The 13,311-nt window shown below is 46.3% G+C and overlaps 2 protein-coding genes across 2 annotated transcripts in view; one reads left to right on the forward strand and one right to left on the reverse strand.

Annotated features, from left to right (window-relative positions):
* The window catches only part of LOC124620001 (mucin-4-like), a 115,682-nt gene extending 111,650 nt beyond the window's left edge, over window positions 1–4,032 (forward strand). Inside the window, exon 3 of the mRNA XM_047146666.1 lies at window positions 463–4,032. Coding sequence (XP_047002622.1) covers window positions 463–3,494 — 3,032 coding nt within the window. The 3' untranslated portion in view covers window positions 3,495–4,032. The remainder of the gene's footprint in view (window positions 1–462) is intronic.
* A 3,869-nt stretch (window positions 4,033–7,901) lies between these two features.
* The window catches only part of LOC124619610 (mitochondrial basic amino acids transporter-like), a 243,155-nt gene continuing 237,745 nt past the window's right edge, over window positions 7,902–13,311 (reverse strand). The window contains exon 7 of the mRNA XM_047146113.1: window positions 7,902–10,158. Within this exon, the coding sequence (XP_047002069.1) occupies window positions 9,266–10,158 (893 nt within the window). The 3' untranslated portion in view covers window positions 7,902–9,265. The remainder of the gene's footprint in view (window positions 10,159–13,311) is intronic.

Below are 13,311 nucleotides of genomic sequence, written 5' to 3' on the forward strand. Positions count from 1 at the left end.
ACGGTGCCCGAACTCTTACGGGAATCGGCAACGCGCCGCGAGTAATGAGTATAATGGGCGGGGGGACTACGAATGTAGTGCGGGACAATACGTTGAGAGTGTGGGTTTCGCGGGAGGCGTGCCAGATGGATAGAGCGTCTGCCATGTAAGCAGGAGATCCCAGGTTCGAGTCCCGGTCGGGGCACACATTTTCATCTGTCCCCGTTGACCCATGTCAACGCCTGTAAGCAGCTAAGGGTGTTCATTTCATTGTAATTACATCTAAAGTACGTCGAAAACTTCGACCGTCATGTTCTCAGAAACGGGCGAGTATCTACGGATATGCCGAAACATGCCTTCGCTAATTTTGACTCCTCTTCCCCTGAGAAAAGTTTGCGCGAGGTTGTATTGTGGCACTTGCCGTGTTCTTCTCGTACGATAAATGTGGTGTGTTGTGCTTATAGCTGCATTCCTGTTGTGCAGACGAGGAGACGTGGAGCCGGGACGCGGCCACGCTGTACGCCACGCCTCTGTCGTCGCGACGCCAGCGGCCGCAGTCGGACTGGCAGACGGCGCCCCTGGGCGGCTGGGACTCGACGCCGCCGCGGCGGCACCGCTCGCAGCTGACGCTGAGAACCACGTTGCCAGCGCCCGCCAGCGACGCCGGATGGTCCCAGGAGGTGCGTCGCCCCTACCTTGGCTGGCGCTCTCTGGAGCGTCTCTCGCGCCGCCCCTGGACGCCCGAGGAGCGCCTCGCCGCCAGTCTGCTGGAGCGCAGCGGCCGCTCCACCCCCGCATCCAGCAAAGAAGCATCTGCCCCCAACAAGCAGAGCACCAGCACTCACCGGACCCAGACATCTGATGCCGACGCTTCGCGAGTAAGAACCGCCGCGTCATCCCTCCGTAGCGAACCAGTGGATATCTCGACGCCTCCAGCCACCAGTGGTCGCACAGAACAGACGACTGACAATCACAGGCAGTCCAAAGAACTCTCTCCTTTGTCTAGACGCGTCACTACACTGACCGTAACAGTAAATGAGCGTAATCGGGACGCAGAGACTCCCTCCTCGTCTGGAAGCAAATCTGCCGAATTCAGTGATATGTCTACTGGCAGCCTCGAACAGAGGCCAGCTGAGGAGGACTGTAGTCGGAAGCGGCACATTGGGTATGAAAATTCTCAGCATTTGGAACAGGATACACTGCCCAGTGTCAGTAATTATCCTGAAGTAAAAAGTCAAAAGAGTCCACAGCACAAAGGACTGCCTTTGCCCACGCAGATCAAGACACTGCCTGTAAGGACAACCGAACCTGCTGAAGACTTGGCTCTTGCATCACACAATTACCCCTCCAAGGTCCAAGACCAACCCGATGATCTACAACATTTCCCATCAGCTGAAGGGGACACTGTCTCAAGAGGAAAGACACCCGATCTTACATCTCGGGATATGAGAGAAGAGAAAGGTACCACACTGAAGCATCATTACCAAAATGGGCCAACACAGTTACCCACACAGCTCAAGGCGCTGTCTGTAACAACTCATTACAATAACGACGGCGACGATTTGTCTGCCAAGACTAACGACAAGCATTTTCCAGCTAGAGATCTGTTGGCGAGATCGTACGACACAGTGCCGCTTAACGCGAGTAACGTGCCAACGTCTGCCAATACAACTTCGGCACCGGTCCCAGCCAGTGGGGAAGATTACTATCGTACTACAAATCACGTGAATTTGACAAAGTCACCATTGCTGCGCGAGCGCACCTTCACCATAGATCAAAGTATCGTTTCCGACAATGGAGACTTCAGAACGAAACAGTTGCCGACAGTGGAGCTGCGCACACGGTCTCTTGAGGTTACTCTCCCACAAAGAGTGACAACTAATGATACTTCTCGCAAGGTGTCGATTCAAGAACAGTTCTGGGTCGCTGAAGATCATACACCGAGTGCAATACAAGAGGATCCGTCTCTCTTAATTTTTCCGCTGGTCAAACAAACTGTGGCAACCGTACCAGAAGCACACAGCAGCTCGATTACTTCCAGTATCGCAAACAGGAAATCTACGCCAACTTTCCCCACTTCTTCTCCCATCAAAGCATCACCAGGTGCTGCAGTTGACACTAAGACGTTACCGTATCCAGTACAGCTTGATTACGTCTCCAACACCAACTCTCCCTCTTCTTCTGGGGCAAAAACTTTCGATGTCAACCAGCTGCGATCTGTAGAGCTCCGAACTCGATCTGTTGAGATACCTTTGCCTCAGGTAACTTCTGTTATTGCAGACCCATCGGATTCCGATTTCTCGCCGTCTGCTGCCGCTAAGAATACTTCAGTACCCAATATCCTGGAAGGTTCTTCCCGGTCATCCGCGGTCAGTCGAGCTATATCTATGCCTCCAGTGCCACGTGACCGAACATTTTGTATCGAATCTCCTTCTGTGCCCCTTAAGGGCACTTCTACCTTCAGACAGTTACCTGCTGCTGAATTCCAAAGCCCATCATCTGACGTAACCCTGGTTCAGAGAGGAAGTACTGTAGCTACTGCGAGGCCTTATTCCCATCGCCAGGAAACCGAACCTGTACCATCCGGACTCAATCATAGACATTCGGTGCCTGCTTCTCCACTTGTCGGAACTTCACTGACGACCATTCACGTGACACCATCGCCTGTAGTGGCAGAGTACCGATCAGTCTATTCCGACACAAGTCCTCTTTTAGGCAGGAAGCCATTCACTGTCAATCACGTGGAGGCTCCCGGTGGGTACCGCACGAAAAGCTCAGCCAAAGACACCAAATCCCGGGAGGTTTCACTCTCTTCTGCGTTGCCGAAACCTTTCGAGCCAATGCCTATTTCGCAAAGTAAAATACCTGTACCCACTGCGTCCAAACCATCTTCTGAAAAGGAAACTGCAGTAACTGCACAAATGGACACGTCTCACAGACCGCTCAATCACAGTCAGCCCACTGAACGTACACAAAAATTCTCGCTTCCTGCGACTTCCGTGATACGGCGTCCTTCTTACAGGGTAGCCACAAGAAACGAACTGAATCCAAGTTACAGAAAAAAACGATCCGCCGCAGGTGTGAACACGGCTGGTGACGTGATTTCTACGTCAGTTACATCGCCAACTGAGAATTCTTTTTCCAAGACAGCACCAATAGTAAAGCCGCCACGCCTCCGCACCAAGGATAATTCCACGACCACGCCAAAACCGCTTCCACGGCAGAAACACACACTGGCGGCACAAACGGTGCAACGCTCAGACAATGTAGGACCAGTTACACACAACACAGAGCTTCATCTCCCGAACGGCGTGTCTCCGCTGCCATACTCGGCACTTAGAATTCTTGACTCTCAGCGTCCTGCAAACACTATGTCTGTATCATTCAAACTTCCTGTTTCCTCCGAATCAAACACACCTGCCTCTAAACAGCCGATGCCGTCACTCCAGAACATTCCCAATCCAACTCTTCTGACACATCTTAAGTATAAACCATGTACAACAACAGACCTGTAGCGCTTCCACTCATCTTCCAGTGATACTTTCGTCGAAGAGGACTTTCAGTTATCAGCCGTGGCCTATAGAGTGGACATAAAACCTGTGAAGTTCTCATGTCGTAGGTGACGAGGGCACCTATTGAGAGATCTGGTACGCTGGATGTGTTCCCTCCGTTTTTCCTGACTGTGCAGACGATACTCTTCTGCCTCTTTCCGTATGTTAATTGTGTTTTATGGAATAAATTACTATCACGAACATGTTTTCAAAATTTCATCATATTTTTCCAGATACCAGCAGATTCCACACCCATGTAAATGAGATACAAGCAATGAAGGAGGAAATGATGTATGTCGAATATATGTACTTACGTGATTGTAATTTACTGGTTGAATAGAAATGAAGAGTTCTGGCACAAATAATTCATTAGCGTAACAAATATTGTAATTGGCCGGTACAGTATCTCAAGACTGACGGCCCTGTATTCTTTGTAATATTGTCTTCTGTAATCTTGCGTATATATATATCAAAGCATTAAAACGTTAATACTGAAACCACAGTGATTTGTTTTCTCCTTACTCCTAGATCCATCCGACCTTGGATGCACAGTATCTCTCGAAAACATGTTACCTTCACAGTGCAACCAGTCAGTGCACAGTCGTGTACAGCCTTCTCATACTGTGCTCCGTAGACAAGCGTTAGATACTGAGACTAAATGGAAGCACGTAAAAAGCGTGTAGTAGATTTTTTCCATTGTTCCTGAGTGTTCTCTCATGTCTTTCCCATAAGAGATGTAGAGTAAAAGTTTTTGCCCATTCTTGCAGAAGTTTCACAAGAAACATTTCAAACTAAGATTCTCAAATTTTTAGTTGTGCATTGCAGGTGCTTCAAAGGCAGGATACCCAAAGATTGCAGAACGTACTCCAAATTCGGTAAAGGTGGGAATTTACTTTTATTGTGGTTTTCACTACTAAATTATTTCATGATTCATTGTGAGTATACAACTAATTAATGCAGCGGAAGTAACTAGAGAAGTCATCTACTTGAAGCACCTTAAGTACTGTGGCCTCCATGATACATCCTAAGGCTTTCCCAAAACTGAAACAACGTTTTGAAGTGATATCCAAGCCGACCGATTTCTTTAGTAGCATAACAAGCCTTTTGACAGATGCCGCTTTGTTGGTGATTCCTTAGCCAGCACAACCTTTCCTAACTTGAGGAACTGTCTCGATGTAATGTCGCAGATGTTACGACGCTGGACTCATTTCCGGGATGAGTCGATTTTCTATATCAGAAAAGGTGAATGCTAGGATAGTTGCTTAGACGAACACACGAACAACTTCCTTCGAAACCCTTGTCCGATCGTAGATTGTGTTTCGACTCCACTGACCAGATCTAATGGCCTAATCCTCTTCCTTTTCTTCGTAGAAAACAGTAAAATGGCTCTGTAAAATACACCGTGGAGTCTGAACGTATGAGATTTTTTCATGATTAAAATTAGTCTCATTCCTTAGAGCAAGAACGGAAGATGTTTCCCCATCCCTGTGTTGTTATCTTAACGTCTACTAATTTTAGTTCACCTAGGATTTCCTGTAATCGTATTCTTAGTATTGAAATTGTTCGTTGGCTGTTATTGTACTAGCGCTATGCTCATATACGTACTGCAGTGTGTGATTGTGCAACGGAACGGAATGTGCACATTCTGGATTGCCGAGCGATTTGAACATGACGACAGATTGATAGTAGCGGTTCGCCAGCCTCAATACCGAAACATGTTTTAGTAGTAGTCTGACAAGCGCTCATTGCTAGTCTAATGCATGCACTGTGTACAGTATCTAACACGTAAGATATCCAGAAAGGGTGACATGGTTGACTCTCTTAACAGCACAGCGTTACAGTCACCACATATTATTTTCCAGAGGAAAAATGAAATCCTTTACTGCGTGACAAAGGTATGCCGTCTAGCGTACCTGAAATTGACATTTAGCTGCGGGAAGAGCGGAAGACGGTAAAATAATCCACATACAAGTGATAACGGATTGGATTTCGCATTGTAAAGATTATTCCATTAGTTTGTTATCACGAACAGTTTCAGACTAATGTTTCCTTGAGGAACGTAGCTTTAGCTGTCTGAGAAAGTATTTCCCCTTCGGTAACTAAAACTACACTCTGCAACGATGCTTTGGATCCGCTGCAAGGAAACCTCGGTTATGAATCAGTCGTTTGATGCTGCGCTGCTAAATGGTACCACAGATCTTGTCAAAAACGAGGTCCAAAAGATCTTGCATCATCATGAATGCTCCGTGTATTTCTGCCTCCGGTATGGTCGGGCTGTCAAGGATGGACCAATATTTCCTTGTTACATCCTGATAATAGCTGATGAATTTGAAGAAGTCCAGCACTACAATCGCTCGACCTCACATCACGAGCAGTGCTTACCCAAACAGCGAACACGTGAAGGCAACTGCCTTATTGACAATAGTTTACTTACTATCACTCATCACAACAAAACTACTGATATGTGATCGCGCCCACGGGTAACAGTAAACTATATTAAAGATGGAACAGAGGCAGCTGAAAGAAGCAGAAGACACCAACAAATAACGGGAGAACATGAAAATCGTTGTAGGAAAATCTATCTAGATGCATAAGAGTTTTGTATATTGTTATAGTCTTCTTAAGGAAAACTTTTTATTTGTCAAGATCGCAAGGATGGATACATCGATTATTTGTGTCGATCAGTTAAATGGCCACCTTAAGATCACATTGTAGAAAGTAGTTTCTGCATCGACTAATGAAGCAAGATGCTTTCTCCCAATAATGTTTACAGTACCAAACTCAAATCTGCAGTTATGTACCTTTTCGTTGTGCATTATACCACATTAATCATGTTTATGTATTAAGACAACATAAGAGGCCGTCTTATCTATTGACAGTATCGGATGAAGCTGTTGTCTCATTATATCACAATGATGTTTCTGGTTTACTGCAAAATAAAATGTGCATAGCGTATCTAATATGTATATACTGTAACTACAAGTTTTGATTTTGGAATTTTAAAGATGACTGTGGCAAAGCGTCTCAGTTCAGTAGTTACTGTAGACCCTTCTTTCTATTAAGAAATCTGAAGATGGCCATTCAGTTGGTTGAAACTAGTAATCGATAGATCTTTCCTTTATGTCATGGCACATGAAAAGCTTTCCTAAACATGACTGCAACTCACTATTTAAAGATCACCTCTTACAATACTGAGAATATCAGGTAATTATAAGTTTTGTATATGCTGCCGAAGTGTAAGCTACAGGGCGGGGGAATGGTCCCTGGTGAAGTATCCTTGTGTCATCTAAGAATAAAGACGTTTGTTGTTGTGGTCTTCAGTCCTGAGGCTGGTTTGATGCAGCTCTCCATGCTACTCTATCCTGTGCAAGCTTCTTCGTCTCCCATTACTTACTGCAACCTACATCCTTCTGAATCTGCTTAATGTATTCATCTCTTGGTCTCCCTCTACGATTTTTACACTCCACGCTGCCCTCCAATGCTAAATTTGTGATCCCTTGATGCCTCAGAACATGTCCTACCAACCTGTCCCTTCTTCTTGTCAAGTTGTGCCACAAACTCCTCTTCTCCCCAATTCTATTCAATACCTCCTCACTAGTTATGTGATCTACCCATCTAATCTTCAGCATTCTTCTGTAGCACCACATTTCGAAAGCTTCTATTCTCTTCTTGTCCAAACTATTTATCGTCCATGTTTCACTTCCATACATGGCTACACTCCATACCTCCGGAATATTTTACCCAAGAGGATGCCATCATAAAGACGTTGACCTAGTCAAAATTCTCTGACATTTCTGCTGCATGTTGTGTAATCAACTGAAAACCCTGGTGGTTAGTGATTGTTCAGACTTGTGCCCTACTATCGACATCTTTGTTGGTAATTGTGTCAGTACTGTAGTTTTCTGTGTTAAGCTATAAAATAATCACCTGCAAATAATTTCTCTTTGAGAATATTTATATTTCTTACAATATATACAGTTGAGTATTAATTACTTTCGTTTACATTGACCATTCCATGAATATTTCATACTATAAGCTTCTGAACAGTGAATCTGTAAAATATATGTAGCATCTTTGCCTTTGGAAGAGTTTGTCTCGTCCTTTTAAGCGAGACATTAAAATACAAAGATAAAAAATTACGTATGTAGTTACTACTATCTACAGATAGCACAGCCCAAGCTGAGAAGTCAGGTGTCACCTACTGAGAAACTTACCATCGTCAACATTAGACCTTCAAGACTAGAAAGTTGTTATTTATGTAAGACACGTGCAACGGAAAACAGAGATTTAGCCCCACCCCTAAAGAGGATAGCGGGGATATACTGATTTCAGCGAGGCTGTAGTTTAGCTATGTAACTCATTGAATTCACCACTGTAGGGCGTATGAAGATCCCGAACTAAAATATTACTTGAATCCACAACTCTGCCACATATATATGTACTGCAGTTGTAATAGAAAACATAAAAACTTGCTAAACTACCCTATGGACGTAACTGTCACCAACTGTTAGATAAGAATCTAACCATGTGAGGAAGGGAGTGTTGTTACCAATACATAAAAACTTCAATATTATTTAAGACAAACTGTATCAGATAAATGGAAAACAATATCGTAAGTTGTAACATATTAACTATCATTGTAATAGCGTCATCTTAAACTCTACACTGTTGTTAACTATGCTTCGAACGATAACTGTAAAGAAAGCTATTAGGTCAAATGAATGTTCTATTAAAACGAAAAATGTGACCTCAAAGTCTATAAATTTCGTGCTGTTGAACAGTTTGAGAACAATGTGATCCTCTTGTCCTTGATTCTGATTCCTGACAGGTGTGTGACTGACAACCAAATAAAGGCACTCAGCAGCCACTGGGGCTACAGGCTGGCTATCCTTTATCATCCTTAAATTCAGCGAAATATAAATAGCATGACATTCTAGCTCAGTATCATTTACGAGTAATATAAAAACATTTATCGGAATGGGAAAAATGGGAAATTATCTACTGCGAAGTTCGTTAACATGTCAGTTATTTGTCCTTGGTGGATGGAAGCAGTTCCGTGACTGTACTGGAATATAACTTGTATTGAACAGGCAGCAGTCAGTCACATTTTGTTATGATGAATTTTTTAGTTAAGCCGTTACCACATCCAAGCATTTGTTACTCATATCAGACGGATTGTGCACTCTCCCAGTTAGCATTACAGTCGCTTGTTCGTTTCTTTGTTGTTTCATCTGCTATACCTTTGCCTACACATAGTGCTATAAACTTTAGAGCACGACTCGTTGTAAATGCTGGTGCACACTTTGTCTATTTTGCGCCGTCTTCAAACAGTCCACAGGAGGAGAACGCAGTGTGCGTTTACGCCCAGCGCCAGTTGATGTATCAAACGGTGAAATTGACCAAACTTACAAAAAAGAAGCAACAGTCGAGTAATTTTTAACCCAATTGTCGATCGTATTTCACAGTTGGGCTGGCTACAGGTAACATTACATATCTTGTAAATACGTTTCCACATAAACACTGTGAGCCACAGACCAAGAGTGCACTACCTGAAAAGAATACTACGTCACCGACATAAATCACGAAGTGTTCAATCCGGAAACGACTTAAATAAATGAAATCAGAATCAGAATATGCCTGATTGCGGCCTCTTCATTGTAAGAAGGCCCTCATTTTACACTACGAATGAAAACTCTCCGTCCTCACATATGGAGACGTGTGTCCCTACTATTGATTCAGTCGTTCAAGGAACGACTTTTGTCGAGCCGTGTGGCGGCTAGCTTTCCGCGCGCGAGGTGATTGCCGACTCCTTGGTCCAGCCACAGGTCGTCTGGTGGCACGATATACCCTTGGAACAAGTCCACCTGCGTCGCCACCATCGTACGGTTCGCAGCATCCCGGCTGATGTGGCGCACGGCGTCCGGCTTCCTCACCAACCCACTCGCCGGACTACCCATTATCTGAATGTCGTCTGATTTGGGATCTAACTTTGACACCGTTGTCGAGATTTCTTCGCTGGTTGAAGAGGCCATTCCGCTTTGGGACCGGACTATTTCAGACTCAAACCCTTTCGAAAGATTGTCAGCGACCATGCTCCCTACTTCGCCCTTTTCCGAAACCGCCAACTGCCCCGCCTCGATCTTCCGCTCAGCATCGCCTTCAGGAGGGGCGAGGAACTCTTCACTGCTCAACCACGAGCTCTCTGTGAAGTCAGCCGTGTGTAAGAAGAGTCTGTGAACGCTCTCGTACTGGCCCCCAGCTGCCTCGCTCTGACCCTCCCTGTTGGCCGCCGGGCCTTCCAGCTTGAGGAAGCTGCAGCCCGTGGCTCGCGCCAGGCTACGCCTCCAGCCGAAGAGGTCCTCCTGGTGGCCGCGGTGCCAGGTGGCGGCAGGGCGCGGTGGCTGCAGCTGCAGCAAGCCAGAGTTGTGCTCTCCGACGGCGGGCGGCAGCTGCCGGTGTCCGTGGCTGCTAGTACGCCGGCGCTCCTGGTCCCAGCGCAGTACCAGCGTCACGGTGAAAAAGCACGCTGCGTTGGTGGGGAAGGCGCGCACCACCACGATGCCCAGGCCGCGCGTCAGGAAGGACCAGCCGTCCGAGCGCACGCTCTGCCGCAGACAGTCCGCCATACCTGGCACACACAGACACGTACATTGCCTATATACCGTTATGGATCTTAAGGCAGCATTGGTAGAATACCAGGAGCGAAAGTTTATTTACAACTTGTTCAGAATCCAGACGGCACTAGAAGTGAGGGAGACAGGTTTGTAAGCTACACTCGATCTTATTCAATCTATACATTGTGCAAGCAGTAAAGCACACCAAAGAAAATTTGGAGAAGAAACAAATTCTTTGAGGTTTGCCGGCGACATTGTGATTCTGCCAGACACAGAACTTTAAAGAGCAACTGAACGGAATGGACAATGTCTTGAAAGGAGGATATAAGATGGAGTCGAATTAAATCAGGTGTTGGTGAGAGAGTTACACTCATGCTCATAAATTAAGGATAATTGTAGAATGTGCTGCCACACAACGTGGCAATACACAAAGCTGGAGCTAACAGCATAGGCACATAGGGAACACAAACGACGCAGATGTGGAAGTCCACGGTATTGGTGATGAGAAAACCGTCCCGAAACATATGTACTACATAACGCCACAGTTTCCTGCGCATGTACCCCGACATCAGTATGGGATATGATCACCATGCACACGTACACAGGCCTCACGAACGGGTAGGCATACTCTGGATCAGGTGGTCGGGCAGCTGCTGGGGTATAGCCTCCCACTCTAGCACCAGTGCCTGTCGGGGCTCGTGTCGTGGGGTTTTAAGACGTGCAGCGATACGTCGACCGAGAGCAAAAAATGGTTCAAATGGCTCTGTGCACTATGGGACTTAACTTCTGAGGTCATCAGTCCCCTAGAACTTAGAACTACTTAAACCTAACTAACCTAAGGACATCACACATATCCATGCCCGAGGCAGGATTCGAACCTGCGACCGTAGCGGTCGCGCGGTTCCAGACTGAAGCGCCTAGAACCGCTCGGCCACTCCGGCCGGCGACCGAGAGCATCCCAGACGTGCTCGATGGTGTTTAGGTCTTGAGAACAGGCAGGCCACTCCATTCGCCTCATATCTTCTGTTACAAGGTACTCCTCCACGATGGTAGCTCGGTGGGGCCGTGCGTTATCATCCATCAGGAGGAAGGTGGGACTCACTGTACCCCTGAAAAGGCGGACATACTGGTGCAAAATGACGTCCCGATACACCTGACATGTTACTGTTCCTCTGTCAAAGACATGCAAAGGTGTGTGTCTCGTGGTCGTGCGGTAGCGTTCTCGCTTCCCACGCCCGGGTTCCCGGGTTCGATTCCCGGCGGGGTCAGGGATTTTCTCTGCCTCGTGATGGCTGGGTGTTGTGTGATGTCCTTAGGTTAGTTAGGTTTAATTAGTTCTAAGTTCTAGGGGACTGATGACCATAGATGTTAAGTCCCATAGTGCTCAGAGCCATTTGAACCATTTGAACAAGGGTGTACGTGCACCTATCATAATCCCACCCCACACCATCAAACCGTGGCCTCCATACAGGGCCCTTTCAAGGACATTAAGGGGTTGGTACCTGGTTCCTGGTTCACGCCAAATGAAAACCCAGCGAGAATCACTGTTCAGACTATACCTGGACTCGTCAGTGAACATAACCTGGGACCACTGTTCCAATGACCATGTACTGTGTTCTTGACACCAGGATTTACGGGCTCTCCTGTGACCAAGGGTCAGTGGAGTGCACCTTGCAGGTCTCCGGGCGAATAAACCATGTCTGTTCAGTCGTCTGTAGCCTGTGTGTCTGGAGACAACTGTTCCAGTGGCTGCGATAAGGTACCGAGCAAGGCTACCTGCAGTACTCCCTGGCCGTCTGCGGGCACTGATGGTGAGATATCGGTCTTCTTGTGGTGTTGTACACTGTAGACGTCTCGTACTGTAGCGCCTGGACACGTTTCCTGTCTGCTGGAATCGTTGCCGTGATCCTGAGATCACACTTTGTGGCACACAGAGGGCCCGTGCTACGACCTGCTGTGCTTGACCAGCCTTCAGTCGCCCTAGTATTTATCCCTCATAACGTCATCAATATGCGTTCTTTGAGCCATTTTCAACACACAGTCACCATTAGCACATCAGAAAAAGTCTGCACAGTTACACGCAGTTACACGCTGACATGCACCAACACACCTCTGCGAATGTAGACTGCTGCCAGCGCCACCGTGCACCGCACGGTCATACCCCGAGGTGATTTAAACCCGCAAACCGCCCACCAGAGCGTTGTTTCACCATGTATCTGCATTATCCTTAATTTATAAGCATGGGTGTAGATTAGGAAGTGAGAGACTAAAGTAGTAGCTGAGTTTTGACATAAGGGAAGCAGAGGATATAAAATGTAGACAGGTAATGGGCACAAAAGAGCTTCTGCAGAAGAGAAATTTGTTAGCACTGAATATACATACACATATGAAACCATAAGATGACGACTAGCATCGATCATGTCTTCCAAAACGGATGTACACCATGCCCTATGTCGTACGGGAATCGCGAACTGGCTGTTAAGGTGACCGCTCGCGTAAAGCGGGAAATCCGGGTTCGAGTCGGTGTTACCACTGATACATAAATTTGTTAGGCGGTCCTGTCCGAAGACATTTTTCTGGAGTGTACCTTTGTACGAAAGTGAAACGTGGACGATATGCAGTTTAGAGAAGAAGAGAACAGAAGTTTTTGAAAATTGGTGCTACAGAAGAATGCTGAAGATTGGATGGGTACATCTCATAACTAATTAGTAGGTACGGGAAGGCACTGGGAAGAAAAAAAACCTGTGGCACCACTTGACTAAATGAAGGACTCGCTTCATATGGTACATTTTGAGACAAAAATGAATCATACTTTCAGCAGTGGAGGGAAGTGTGGAAGTTAAAAGTTGTGGAGGAAGACCAACAAATGATTACAATGAACAGGTTCAAATGGATGTAGGTTGCAGTGGTTATTCGGAGATGATGTGGCTTTCATGGGATAGATTAGTGTGGAGAGATGCGTGAAACCAGTCTTCGAACTGAAGACTGCAGCAAAGCATCACAGGATGTTTCACACTTCCTATTACAGGCTTCTACGGGTTGTAGAAGCGATTTAGTACATAAAGTTTTCATAAGGAACCGTCAGTAGCTCGTGGTCTTAAAGGTTAGCGTTGCTGATTCGCAATCACGGGACACGGGGTTCAATTTCCAGCCGGGTTGGGGATTTT

Source organism: Schistocerca americana, chromosome 6, assembly GCF_021461395.2.
Source record: "Schistocerca americana isolate TAMUIC-IGC-003095 chromosome 6, iqSchAmer2.1, whole genome shotgun sequence".
Classification (NCBI taxonomy): Eukaryota; Metazoa; Arthropoda; class Insecta; order Orthoptera; family Acrididae; genus Schistocerca; species Schistocerca americana.